Here is a 15,280-nt window from a genome sequence, read left to right on the forward strand (position 1 = left end):
AGATCGCCGAGGGGCGCGGGCTTCCCTGGGCCGGGGCGGCAGGCGGCCGGAGTCCCTCCCGCCCTCCTTCCCGGGCCGGCTGGGAGAATTGGACAGGCAGTCCCCTCAAGCAGCGGCGGCTGGCGCCCCCTCCCCCACGCGCGGCCCCCCGCTGTGGAGAACGGCGACCGGGGTCCCTTCCAAACAAGTGGCTTCCCGGTCCGGCTGGGAACGGTGGATAGGCACTCCCACAAGCCGCGGCAGCTGGCGCCCCCCCCCCCCGCCACGCTTGGCGGCCCGGGCCGGCTGGGAAATTTGGACAGGTGCTCCCCCAAGCCGCAGAGGCCGGCTTCCCCTCCCCACACTTGGCGCCCCGGGCCGGCTGGGAAATTTGGATAGGCGCTACCCCAAGCCGCGGAGGCCGGCGACCCTCACCGCGCGCGGATCCCCGGGCCGGCTGGGAGATTCGGATTGGCACTCCCCCAAGCCGCTTCAGCTGGCGACCACCCCCTACAGTGAGAGTTTTCCAAAGTTAAAGGAGTCACAGCATCTTTTACTGGTGGGACCTGCAGACAGATGAGCGCCACGAGCGCCACCTACTGGGCAGGATAAGAAAAACAGAGCCCAGAGATTTCACTGAAAAATCTTTCAACCTGTTGGGTCTCACACCCAGGGAAATCTGATTAAATGCCCAGACGCCAGCAGAAGATAACGGATCACGCTCAGAAAATTGAAGATATGGCCCAGTCAAAGGAACAAACCAATGGTTCAAATGAGATACAGGAGCTGAGACATCTAATGCTGAATATACGAACAGAAATGGAACCCTCTTCAAAAACCAAATCGATAAATTGAGGGAGGACATGAAGAAGACATGGGCTGAACAAAAAGAAGAAATGGAAAGTCTGAAAAAACAAATCACAGAACTTATGGGAATGAAAGATACAGTAGAAGAGATGAGAAAAACAATGGAAACCTACAATGGTAGATTTCAAGAGAGAGAGGTTAGAATTAGTGAACTGGAGGACGGAACATCTGAAATCCAAAAAGAAACAGAAAATATAGGGAAAACAATGGAAAAATTTGAGCAGGGGCTCAGGGAATTGAATGATAATATGAAACGCACAAATATATGTATTGTGGGTTTCCCAGAAGGAGAAGAGAAGGGAAAAGGAGGAGAAAAACTAATGGAAGAAATTATCACTGAAAATTTCCCAACTCTTATGAAAGACCTAAAATTACAGATCCAAGAAGTGCAGCGTGCCCCAAAGAGAATAGACCCAAATAGGCGTTCTCCAAGACACTTACTAGTTAGAATGTCAAAGGTCAAAAAGAAAGAGAGGATCTTGAAAGCAGCAATAGAAAAACAATCCATCACATACAAGGGAAACCCAATAAGACTATGTGTAGATTTCTCAACAGAAACCATGGAAGCTAGAAGACAGTGGGATGATATATTTAAATTACTAAAAGAGAAAAACTGCCAACCAAGACTTCTATATCCAGGAAAATTGTCCTTCAAAAATGAAGGAGAAATTAAAACATTTTCAGACAAAAAGTCACTGAGAGAATTTGTGACCAAGAGACCAGCTCTGCAAGAAATACTAAAGGGAGCACTAGAGTCAGATATGAAAAGACAGAAGAGAGAGGTATGGAGAAGAGTGTAGAAAGAAGGAAAATCAGATATGATATAGATAATACAAAAGGCAAAATGGTAGAGGAAAGTATTACCCAAACAATAATAACACTAAATGTTAATGGACTGAATTTCCCAATCAAAAGACATAGACTGGCAGAATGGATTAAAAAACGGGATCCTTCTATATGCTGTCTACAGGAAACACATCTTAGACCCAAAGATAAACATAGGTTGAAAGTGAAAGGTTGGGAAAAGATATTTCATGCAAATAACAGCCAGAAAAGAGCAGGAGTACCTATACTAAAATCCAACAAATTAGACTTCAAATGTAAAACAGTTAAAAGAGACAAAGAAGGATACTATCTACTAATAAAAGGAACAATTAAACAAGAAGACATAACAATCATAAATATTTATGCACCGAACCAGAATGCCCCAAAATACGTGAGGAATACACTGCAAACACTGAAAAGGGAAATAGACACATATACCATAATAGTTGGAGACTTCAATTCCCCACTCTCATCAATGGACAGAACATCTAGACAGAGGATCAATAAAGAAATAGAGAATCTGAATATTACTATAAATGAGCTAGACTTAACAGACATTTATAGGACATTACATCCCACAACAGCAGGATACACCGTTTTCTCAAGTGCTCATGGATCATTCTCAAAGATAGACCATATGCTGGGTCACAAAGCAAGTCTTAACAAATTTAAAAAGATTGAAATCATACACAACACTTTCTCGGATCATAAAGGAATGAAGTTGGAAATCAATAACAGGCGGAATGCCAGAAAATTCACAAATACGTGGAGGCTCAACAATACACTCTTAAACAACGACTGGGTCAAAGAAGAAATTGCAAGAGGAATTAGTAAATACCTCGAGGCGAATGAAAACGAAAACACAACATATTAAAACTTATGGGATGCAGCAAAGGCAGTGCTAAGAGGGAAATTTATTGCCCTAAATGCCTATATCAGAAAAGAAGAAAAGGCAAAAATGCAGGAATTAACTGTCCACTTGGAAGAACTGGAGAAAGAACAGCAAACTAACCCCAAAGCAAGCAAAATGAAAGAAATAACAAAGATTAGAGCAGAAATAAATGAAATTGTAAACATGAAAACAATAGAGAAAATCAATAAGACCAGAAGTTGGTTCTATGAGAAAATCAACAAGATTGATGGGCCCTTAGCAAGATTGACAAAAAGAAGAAGAGAGAGGATGCAAATAAATAAGATCAGAAATGGAAGAGGAGATATAACCACTGACCTCACAGAAATAAAGGAGGTAATAACAGGATACAATGAACAACTTTACGCTAATAAATACAACAATTTAGATGAAATGGACGGGTTCCTGGAAAGACATGAACAACCAACTTTGACTCAAGAAGAAATAGATGACCTCAACAAACCAATCACAAGTAAAGAAATTGAATCAGTCATTCAAAAGCTTCCTAAAAAGAAAAGTCCACGACCAAACGGCTTCACATGTGAATTCTATCAAACATTCCAGAAAGAATTAGTACCAACTCTCCTCAAACTCTTCAAAAAATTGAAGTGGAGAGAAAGCTACCTAATTCATTCTATGAAGCTGACATCACCCTCATACCAAAACCAGACAAAGATATTGCAAAAAAAGAAAACTACAGACCAATCTCTCTAATGAATATAGATGCAAAAATCCTCAACAAAATTCTAGCAAATCGAATCCAACAACACATTAAAAGAATTATACATCATGACCAAGTAGGATTCATCCCAGGTATGCAAGGATGGTTCAACATAAGAAAATCAATTAATGTAATACACCATATCAACAAATCAAAGCAGAAAAATCACATGATCATCTCAATTGATGCAGAGAAGGCATTTGACAAGATTCAACATCCTTTCCTGTTGAAAACACTTCAAAAGATAGGAATAAAAAGGGAACTTCCTTAAAATGATAGAGAGAATATATGAAAAACCCACAGCTAATATCATCCTCAATGGGGAAAAACTGATAACTTTCCCCCTAAGATCAGGAACAAGACAAGGATGTCCACTATCACCACTATTATTCAACACGGTGTTAGAAGTTCTAGCCAGAACAATTAGACAAGAAAAAGAAATACAAGGCATCAAAATTGGAAAGGAAGAAGTAAAACTATCACTGTTTGCAGATGATATGATACTATACGTCGAAAACCCGGAAAAATCCACAACAAAACTACTAGAGCTAATAAATGAGTACAGCAAAGTAGCAGGTTACAAGATCAACATTCAAAAATCTGTAGCATTTCTATACACTAGTAATGAACAAGCTGAGGGGGAAATCAAGAAACGAATCCCATTTACAACTGCAACTAAAAGAATAAAATACCTAGGAATAAATTTAACTAAAGAGACAAAAAACCTATACAAAGAAAACTACAAAAAACTGTTAAAGGAAATCACAGAAGACCTAAATAGATGGAAGGGCATAACGTGTTCATGGATTGGAAGACTAAATATAGTTAAGATGTCAATCCTACCTAAATTGATCTACAGATTCAATGCAATACCAATCAAAATCCCAACAACTTATTTTTCAGAAATAGAAAAACCAATAAGCAAATTTATCTGGAAGGGCAGGGTGCCCCAAATTGCTAAAAGTTTCTTGAGGAAAAAAAACGAAGCTGGAGGTCTCACGCTGTCAGACTTTAAGGCATATTATGAAGCCACAGTGGTCAAAACAGCATGGTATTGGCATAAAGATAGATATATCGACCAATGGAATCAAATAGAGTGCTCAGATATAAAACCTCTCATCTATGGACATTTGATCTTTGATAAGGCAGTCAAGCCAACTCACCTGGGACAGAACAGTCTCTTCAATAAATGGTGCCTAGAGAACTGGATATCCATATGCAAAAGAATGAAAGAAGACCCGTATCTCACACCCTATACAAAAGTTAACTCAAAATGGATCAAAGATCTAAACATTAGGTCTAAGACCATAAAACAGTTAGAGGAAAATATAGGGAGATATCTTATGAAACTTACAATTGGAGGCGGTTTTATGGACCTTAAACCTAAAGCAAGAGCACTGAAGAAAGAAATAAATGGGAGCTCCTCAAAATTAAACACTTTTGTGCATCAAAGAACTTCATCAAGAAAGTTGAAAGACAGCCTACACAATGGGAGACAATATTTGGAAACGACATATCAGATAAAGGTCTAGTATCCAGAATTTTTAAAGAGATTGTCCAACTCAACAAAAAGACAGCCAACCCAATTACAAAATGGGAAAAAGACTTGAACAGACACCTACCAGAAGAGGAAATACAAATGGCCAAAAGGCACATGAAGAGATGCTCAGTGTCCCTGGCCATTAGAGAAATGCAAATCAAAACCACAATGAGAGACTTCCAGAGAAGATGGCGGCTTAGTGAGACGCGCGGGTCTTAGTTCCTCCTCCAGAAAAGCAACTAAAGAAACAGAAACAATACGAAACAGCTCCCGGAGTCACGACAGAGACCAAAAAGACAGCATACCCCATTCTGGAACAGCTGAACAGGCAGGGAGAATCTGCTGCGGTGAGATACCCGAGGGGTGCGTGTTTTCCCGGCCGGGGCGGCTGGCAACTGGGGTCCCCTCCACGCACGTGGCTCCCCGGTCTGACTGGGAACGTTGGATAGCGGGGCCCTCCCGTCACGCTTGGCGTTTCGGGCCAGCTGGGCAATTAGGACCGGCACTCTCCCAAGCTGCAGCGGCCAGCGACCCCCACCTCCACGCGCGGTTTCCCGGGTCAACTGCCGTGCAGACAGACGAGCGCCACGAGCGCCACCTACTGGGCAGGAAAAGAAAAACAGAGCCCAGAGATTTCACAGAAAAAGCTTTCAACCAGCTGGGTCCCACACCCAGGGAAATCTGATCAAATGCCCAGACACCAGCAGAAAATAATGGATGACGCTCAGAAAATTGAAGATATGGCCCAGTCAAAGGAACAAACCAATAGTTCAAATGAGATACAGGAGCTGAGACAACTAATGCTGAATATATGAACAGAAATGGAAAAACTCTTCAAAAACCAAATCAATAAATTGAGGGAGGACATGAAGAAGACATGGGCTGAACAAAAAGAAGAAATAGAAAATCTGAAAAAACAAATCACAGAACTTATGGGAGTGAAGGACAAAGAAGAAAAAATGGAAAAAACAATGGATACCTACAATGGTAGATCTAAAGAGACAGAAGCTACAATTAGTGAACTGGAGGATGGAACATCTGAATTCCAAAAAGAAACAGAAACTATAGGGAAAATAATGGAAAAACTTGAGCTGGGGATCAGGGAACTGAATGACAATATGAAGCGCACAAATATACGTGTTGTGGGTGTCCCAGAAGGAGAAGAGAAGGGAAAAGGAGGAGAAAAACTAATGGAAGAAATTATCACTGAAAATTTCCCAACCCTTATGAAAGACCTAAATTTGCAGATCCAAGAAGTGCAGCGCACCCCAAAGAGAATAGACCCAAATAGGCGTTCTCCAAGACACTTACTAGTTAGAATGTCAGAGGTCAAAGAGAAAGAGAGGATCTTGAAAGCAGCAAGAGAAAAACAATCTGTCACATACAAGGGAAACCCAATAAGACTATGTGTAGATTTCTCAGCAGAAACCATGGAAGCTAGAAGACAGTGGTATGATATATTTAAATTACTAAAGGAGAAAAACTGCCAACCAAGACTCCTATATCCAGCAAAATTGTCCTTCAAAAATGAAGGAGAAATTAAAACATTTATAGACAAAAAGTCACTGAGAGAATTTGTGACCAAGAGACCAGCTCTGCAAGAAATACTAAAGGGAGCACTAGAGTCAGATACGAAAAGACAGAAGAGAGAGGTATGGAGTAAAGTGTAGAAAGAAGGAAAATCAGATATGATATATATAATACAAAAGCCAAAATGGTAGAGGAAAATATTATCCAAACAGTAATAATACTAAAAGTTAATGGACTGAATTTCCCAATCAAAAGACATAGAACGGCAGAATGGATTATGACCCAGCAATACCACTGCTAGGTATCTACTCAAGGGACTTAAGGGCAAAGACACAGACAGACATTTGCACACCAGTGTTTATAGCAGCATTATCTACAATTGCAAAGAGATGGAAACAGCCAAAATGTTCATCAACAGACGAGTGGCTAAACAAACTGTGGCATATACCTACGATGGAATATTATGCAGCTTTAAGACAGACTAAACTTATGAAGCATGTAATAACATGGATGGACCTAGAGAACATTATGCTGAGTGAGTCTAGCCCAAAACTAAAGGACAAATACTGTAAGGTCCCACTGATGTGAACTGACATTCGAGAATCAGCTTGGAATATATCATTGGTAACAGAGACCAGCAGGAGTTAGAAACAGGGTAAGATAATGGGTAATTGGAGCTGAAGGGATACAGACTGTGCAACAGGACTAGATACAAAAACTCAAAAATGGACAGCACAATAATACCTAAGTGTAATGTAACTAGGTTGGAACACTGAATGAAGCTGCACCTGAAATATGGTTTTTTGTTTGTTTGTTTGTGTGTTTGTATCTTTTGTTTTTGTTTTTTTCTTTTTCCTTTATATATATATATATTATTAGTATTATTATTTTAATTCTCTTCTCTATATTAACATTCTATATCTTTTTCTGCTGTTTTGCTAGTTCTTTTCCTAAATCGATGCAAATGTACTAAGAAATGATGATCATACATCTATGTGATGATACTAAGAATTACTGAGTGCATTTGTAGAATGGAATGATTTCTAAATGTGTTAATTTCTTTTCTTTTTTTTGATTAATAAAAAAATAAAAAAAATGGACCACATAAAAAAAAAAAAGTTTTGAAGATTAAAAAAAAAAAAAAAAAACCACAATGAGATATCATCTCACACCCACCAGAATGGCCATTATCAACAAAACAGAAAATGACAAGTTCTGGAGAGGATGCGGAGAAAGAAGCACACTTATCCACTGTTGGTGGGAATGTCAAATGGTGCAACCACTGTGGAAGGCAGTTTGGCGGTTCCTCAAAAAACTGAATATAGAATTGCCATACGACCCAGCAATACCATTGCTAGGTATCTACTCAAAGGACTTAAGGGCAAAGACACAAACGGACATTTGCACACCAATGTTTATAGCAGCGTTATTTACAATTGCAAAGAGATGGAAACAGCCAAAATGTCCATCAACAGATGAGTGGCTAAACAAACTGCAGTTTATACATACGATGGAATATTATGCAGCTTTAAGACAGAATAAACTTATGAAGCATGTAATAACATGGATGGACCTAGAGAACATTATGCCGAGTGAGACTAGCCAAAAACTAAAGGACAAATACTGTATGGTCCCACTGATGTGAACCAACATTCGAGAATAAACTTGGAATATGTCATTGGTAACAGAGACCAGCAGGAATTAGAAAGAGGGTAAGATAATGGGTAATTGGAGCTGAAGGGATACAGACTGTGCAACAGGACTAGATACAAAGACTCAAAAATGGACACCACAATAATACCTAATTGTAAAGTAATCATTTAAAACACTGAATGAAACTGTATCTGAGCTTTAGGGGTTTTTTTTGTTTGTCTGTTTGTTTGTTTGTGTCTTTTTTTTTTTCTTTTCTTTTTCCTTTTCTTTTTCTTCTTTTTTTTTAAAAAAAAAAAAAAAACCAAGGGACAAAATGACCGAAAGTAATAACATTAAATGTTAATGGATTAAATTCCTAATCATAAAAACATAGATGGCAGAATGGATAAAAAAGTATGATCCAGCTAAAAGTTGTTACAAGAGACTCACCTTAGACCCAAGGACACAAATAGATTGAAAGTGAAAGGATGGAAAAAGATTTTCCATGCAAGTAGTAACCAAAATAGCTGAGGCAGCTATACTGATATTGGACAAAATCTTTTTTAAGTCAAAAGCTGTACTAAGAGATAAGGGGTACTATTTTAATAAAAAGAACAATCCACTAAGAAGAGATAACAATCACAAATATTTATGTACCTAATCAGGGTGCCCCAGAATAATCAGGTGAACACTGGCAAAACTGAAGAAGAGAGCTCTCTGCTCTTCCCTGCTTGACAGACTGCCTGCATCTCTGAGGCACAATGCTGAAAGTCAGAATAAACGAATTTGCCCATATTGGGTGTCTGGTCACCAGGGCTGCTGTAAACTCCAGCAAAGTATAGTGTGTTGCCGTCAATGACCCCTTTATTGACCTCAACTACATGGTCTACAAGTTCCACCCACGGCAAGTTTAATGGCACCATCATGGTTGAGAACAGGAAACTTGTCATCAATGCAAATCCCGTTACTGTCTTCCAGGAGCAGATCTCACCAACATCAAATGGGGTGATGCTGGTGTTGAATATGTTGTGGAGTCCATTAGTGTCTTCATAACCATGGAGATGACTGGGGTTCACTTGAAGGGGATGCCAAAGAGTCATCATCTCTACTTCCCTTCAACCAATGTCCCCATGTTTGTGATGGGCATGAACCATGAGAATTATGACAACTCCTTCAAGACCATCAGCAATGCTGCCTGTACCACCAACTGCCTGGGCCCCGTGGCCAAAGTCATCCATGACAACTTTGGCACCATGGGGTGACTCATAACCACCATCTACACCATTACTGCCAACCAGAAGATTGCAGATGGCCCCTCTGGGAAAATGTTGCGTGAAGGCCATGGGGCTGCCCAGAGCATCATCTCTACATTTACCGGCACTGCCAAGGTGGTAGGCAAGGTCATCCCGGAAACTCACTGACATGCCTTCTACGTCCCTACCCCTAATGTGTCCATTGTGGATCTTACCTGCCGAGTACAGAAAGCAGCCAGATATGACGACATCAAGAAGGTGGTAAAGCAGCATTACAGGGCTCCCTAAAGGGCATCCTGGGCTACGCTAAGGACCAGGTTGTCTCCTGCATCTTTAACAGTGACACCCACTCTTCCATGTTTGATGCTGGGGCTGGCATAATGCTCAGTGACCACTTCATCAAGCTTATTTCCTGGTATGACAGTGAATTTGGCTACAGCAACAAGGTGGAGGATCTTAGGGTGTACATGGTTTCCAAGGACTAAGAGCCCCTGGACCATGAGCCCCAGTGACAATGTGAAAGGTAGAGAGAGGCCATCAGTTTCTGGGAAGTCCTGGCCCCAACTTGCTCCCCCAACACTGAGAGTCACCATCCTTCACAGCTTCTGCCCCAGACCCCCTAAAGAAGGGAAGGGGGTGAGAGCCTTACCTTGTCATGTACCATCAATAAAGTACACCCAGCCACAAAAAAAAAAAAAGACAAAAAACTGAAGGAGAAATAAACATCTCTACAATAATATTTGGAGACTTCAATATACCACTCTCATCAATAGGTATACTATCTAGCAGAAGGAAAAAAAGAACTTGCGTAATATTATAAATGAACTAGACCTAACAGACATGTGTAAAATATTGTACCCCCAAACAGCGGGCTATGTATTCTTCTCAGATACCCATGGATCAACCACATGTTGGATCAAAAAACAAGTCTCAATAAATATAAAAAGATTGAAATTACCCGAAGCACTTTCTCTGACCCTAATGAAATGAAGCTGGAAATCAGTAACAAGCGGAAAACTGTATATGAAAGTTCTCATATATATGAAAGTTATACAACCCACTCTTAAACAATCAGTTGTTCAAAGAAGAAATTGCAAAGAAAATCAGTATATATCTTGTAATGAATGAAAATGAGAACAAAACTTAAGGGATGCAGCAAAAGCGGTTAAGGGGAAAATTGATAGCCCTAAACACAACATTAATATACAAAAATCAGTATCTCTTATGAATATAGATGTAAAAATCCTTAACCAAATACTAACAAATTGAATCCAGTAGCATAGTAAATGAATTATACGCCATAATCAAGTGGATTTTATCCAAGGTATGCAAAGGTAGTTCAACCATATTGACAAAAGGAAAGGGAAAAAAAAACAGGTGATCATCTCGGATGACATGGAAAAGCTGTGTGACAGAATCCCGTATCCTTTCTGGATAAAAAACTTTGACAAAAGACAGGGATATTCACTGTCACCACTATCATTCAACATTGTACTGCAAGTTCTAGCCAGAACAGTTAGGCAAGAAAAAGAAATAAAAGACATTCAAACTGGAGTGGAAAAAATTAATCTTTCACAATTTGCAGATGACAGGATCCAACATATAGAATGTCCTGAAATATCTTCAGGAATGCTACTAGAGCGAATAAACAACTTCATCAAAGTGGTGGGGTACAGAATCAACACCAAAAGATCAGTAATGTTTTTATACACTAGTAATGAGCAATCTCAGGACGATATCAAGAAAAAATACTCTGTTTGCAGTAGCAGCTAAATCTGACAGTAAATATAACCAGGGCCCTAAAGGACTTATACACAGAATAAGCTGCAAAACATTGCCAAAACAAATTGAAGGACATCTAAATAAATGAAAAGACATTCTGTATTCATGGATTAGAGGACAAAATATCAGTAAGGTGTTAATGCTACCCAAAATGATTTAAGGAGTCTACATAATCCCAATCAAAATTTCAATAGCCTACTTTGCACAAATGGGAAAGCTGATTAACAAATTTGTTTGGAAAGATAAGGGGTTTCAAATCATCAAAAATATCTTGAAGAAGAAGAACAAAGTTGTAGGACTCACATTTCCTGACATTAAAGCATATTAAAAAGCTACACTGTTTCAGACAGCATGGTACTGGTGCAAGGATAGATATATAGACAATAGACCCTCATATCTATTACAAATTGATATTTGGCAAGGCTGCCAAGTCCACCCAACTGCAGCAGATAGTCTCTTCAAATGGTGCTGGGAGAACTGAATATCCATATGCAAATAATGAAGGTGGAGCATATCTCATACCATATTAAAAATCAATTCAAAATGAACCAAAGGCCTTAATATAAGAACCAGGACTAAAAAACTCCTAGAAGAAAATGTAGGGAAATATCTTCAGATCTTGTGTCAGTCAGTGGTTTCTTAGACTTTATACCCAGAGCACAAACAACAAAAGAAAAAATAAGTAAATGCAACCTCATAAATAATAAAATCTTTTGAGCATCAAAGGGCTTTATCACAAATGTGAAAACACAACTACAAAAATGGAGAAAATAAATCAAAACCACGTCTCTGATAAGGATTATCAGGGTTTGAGAATGTATAAAGAAATCCTGCAATTCAAAAACAAAAGATTAACAGTCCAATTTTTTAAATGGTCAAAAGACTTGAACAGACATTTCTTCAAAGAGAATATACAAATGCCTAAAAATCACATGAAAAGTTGCTCAACATTACTAGCTATTAGGGAGGTACAAATCAGAACTACAATGAGAGACAGTTTCACACACAACTAGAATGGCTGTTATTTTTTTTAAATATTGTAATTGTTGGTGATGATGTAGAGAAATAGGAATACTCATTCACTGCTGATGGGAATGTAAGATGGTGCAGCTGCTTTAGAAGACAATTTGGCAGGTCCTCAGAAAGCTAAGTATAGAATTACAATGCCAGTCCCACTACTAGGTATATACCAAAAAGAATTGAAAGCAGGCACTCAAACAGATATTTGCACAGCAGTAATCGTTTGCCGGATGAAAGTAACCTAAGTGTCCATCAACCTGCGAATGGATAGGTAGTATATATGTTGTTAGAATAAAAAGATAAAATTTAGGATTATATAACACAGTGAACCTTATTGTAAATGATGGACTATAATTAATAGTCAAATATAAAAATGTTCTTTGATGAATTATAACAAATGTACCATACCAGTGCAAGGTGTTAATAATAGATATGGGGGGAAATGCAACTAATGTAAACTATTGACTGTAGTTAATAGTACAGTTTTAGTATTCATGCATCAGTTGTAACAAAGATAACACTAATGCAGTGTCAACAATATGGGAATAATTCATTTTACATGATTTTTCTAAAACTTACAACTTCTATAGTAAAAATGTTTTTAATCACACAAAGCAGCCACATACTAAGATATATAGTTAAAACCCTGAAAAACCTCTTTAGTAAGAGAAAACTCAGAAGTTTAATAAGAGAAAACTCAGAAGTCTTTGACAGTTACCCAACTATGAATGGCCTATATTTCATTATATTGTCATTATATATATTCATTATATATTCAATATATTTCAGTTGCATAAAAACTATTGCAAACATTATATCAACAAAATACTTGAAAGGATATTTAAAAAATAAAAGAATGAGTGCATACTATGTGTTTCCATTTATATTACAAAAATAATCTGTGGTCCTAAAGGTCAAGGACTGACTGAAAAGGGGTGCAAAGGATCTTTTGGATACAAGTGTCTCTATCTTGTAACAGAGAAAAGACAAAATGTATCAGGAGCTAACGTCTTGTTTTATTCCTCCTGAAACTTTTTCTTCCCTTTTAAATAGGAGGCACTTTCTACACAGCAGAGACTAGTGAAAATGCAAAATTGCATTATTACAACTCCTGGGCACTTATCCTCCATGCCGCAGCATTGTGGCTTACAAGCACAGACTTTGTTGCTGACCCACAGGAAGGAGCATCGCATCTCTCAAGACCTGTTACACCAACTTCCATGTGTCAGGATTCATCTGGGGCTATAGTGAAGTCCCCTGAGGATGTCTACACTGATAGATTCCATCTTATTTTAGGTTAGTAAAGAGTTTATAGGATTATCCTTCAGTTGTTTCTTGCTACTTCTCAACTCTTAGTGGCCAATCACCTCATTCTTTTTTAGGTATTGGTGATATTCTTGATTTAATTGAATAAATATGCATACATTTTATAAAGTTACAAAATTTTTAAGTCCAGAATCCTATTATAAGTTGCTTCAACATCAAGTTGAATGAATTATAGGAATTACAGAATTATAGGAGAATACTAGCCTTTTCCACCTGATTTTTAAAAGATCTATGTGGTGCCTACAAAATGTCTGAATTTCTCAGTGTGTATGTTTTTCTGTGTGTAAGTATATTGATGTACTGAGGGGGGTTTCCCCATTTCAAGGACCTTGGAATTCAAGAAAGTATACTCTGACCCAATTGCAAGCAAATATCTAAGGTCAAAAAATAATGAGTTATTTAGACATACGAAGTTTAACCCATGCTTTAGGTTTCCTGGAACTTCATTTTTAAAGTAAGATTTCTTTGTAGATAACACACTGAGCTTCCAGAATTAGTGCAATAAATGTTTTTCATTTTTAACCTATTTCTAATAAATTTTAAATCTTTGTGTTTGTTTATCCTGTATGTTAAAACAAGTATTATAATTACAGTTGTGTTTTTTTTTTACTAATTCTGAGTAGATAAGCCATAAAACCATTACCTGTAAAGAAATTATTGATCCAATGAAATGTAAGGATTATAAAGGTAAATGAATGAATTGATATTTATGATTCCTAGCACTTGTGTAATTATTGTAGGCTGAACACAACCAAATTTCCTGTACACTTGGGTATATTAAAATTTTCTTTCCATTTGCCTTGGAATGAGAACTTAAACTATTATAGAATGAAGGACTGTAGAGTTATTAAGAGCACAAGATGAACAGTTTGACCATCTGAGATCAAATTCTTGGTATGTCACATTGTAATTGTGACAGACGTAATTACCTAAGCATTCTGTGCTCATTTTCCTGTCTCAAAATAAGTGTTAATAATATTACCCACTTCATTGGATACTGTGGGAATTAAATAATATATGTAAAGCACAGTGCCTAATATATAGTAATACTTAATAAACATGACTCAAAAAATTAATTTATGACATGAAACTCTTCTTATTAAGTTCCCTGGTACAATTTTATAATAGATGCATCTTTGAACTATTTTATAGCAACTAAGCAATAGTACCCAAAACCTAATTTAGATGATTCCTTATATAACTGTAAACAAAAACAAACTATTAGGAGACTTGTCTTACCGCTTAAATGGTTAATATTTAGTTCATTGTGGTTTGTTTGGCTTGACTTTTTACTAAGTTTATTTGTACATCTTATTGTACAAATAGAAGATTTAAGTATTTAACTTCATAAGCTAAGAATTTCAAAGACACCAATCTTCTGTTTCTACTTTCACAGGAATCAGTGTGGAATTTCTATGTTCCTTACGCTCAGATGCAACCATGGAAAGTATTACTGCTTGTTTACATGCATTACAGGCCCTTCTAGATGTTCCTTGGCCCAGATCTAAAATTGGCAGTGATCAGGTGATTTCTTGTTTTTTGTTAGGACTCCTGCAGATTTCAGTGAACAGAAACATGGTCAGGTTACTTCAGTGAACACAGAGTAAGCACGGAGAAATAAAAAGAAAACTAAGCAACTGCACACCTAGGCCTCGGAACTGGAATTCCATCAGTACCTGTGGTGACCCAGGAGCAGCCATGCCTCTGACTGACTCTGCCACTATCTCTCTGCTTCTGCTCCAACCAACTAACCACTCTATAGCATCTCTATTCAGTCGAACTTTCTGAGATTATGGAAAGGTTCTTTATCTTCGTTGTTCAGTACAGTAGTCGTAGTCTCTTTTGGTTTCCTTCAGTGTCTCTCTTTGCTTGCGTGCACTCTTGTCTTCCTATGT

At 38.0% G+C, this 15,280-nt stretch overlaps 1 protein-coding gene across 6 annotated transcripts in view; it reads left to right on the top strand.

Moving 5' to 3' along the window:
* The window catches only part of HEATR5A (HEAT repeat containing 5A), a 216,380-nt gene that overhangs the window by 182,384 nt on the left and 18,716 nt on the right, over window positions 1-15,280 (top strand). For 5 of the 6 annotated variants that reach the window (XM_077127002.1, XM_077127001.1, XM_077127000.1 and 2 more), the window contains exons 29-30: window positions 13,113-13,355; window positions 14,782-14,909. In XM_077127002.1, the coding sequence (XP_076983117.1) occupies window positions 13,113-13,355; window positions 14,782-14,909 (371 nt within the window). The remainder of the gene's footprint in view (window positions 1-13,112; window positions 13,356-14,781; window positions 14,910-15,280) is intronic. The other variant, XR_013162228.1, reaches the window with a different exon arrangement.

Source organism: Tamandua tetradactyla, chromosome 14, assembly GCF_023851605.1.
Source record: "Tamandua tetradactyla isolate mTamTet1 chromosome 14, mTamTet1.pri, whole genome shotgun sequence".
Classification (NCBI taxonomy): Eukaryota; Metazoa; Chordata; class Mammalia; order Pilosa; family Myrmecophagidae; genus Tamandua; species Tamandua tetradactyla.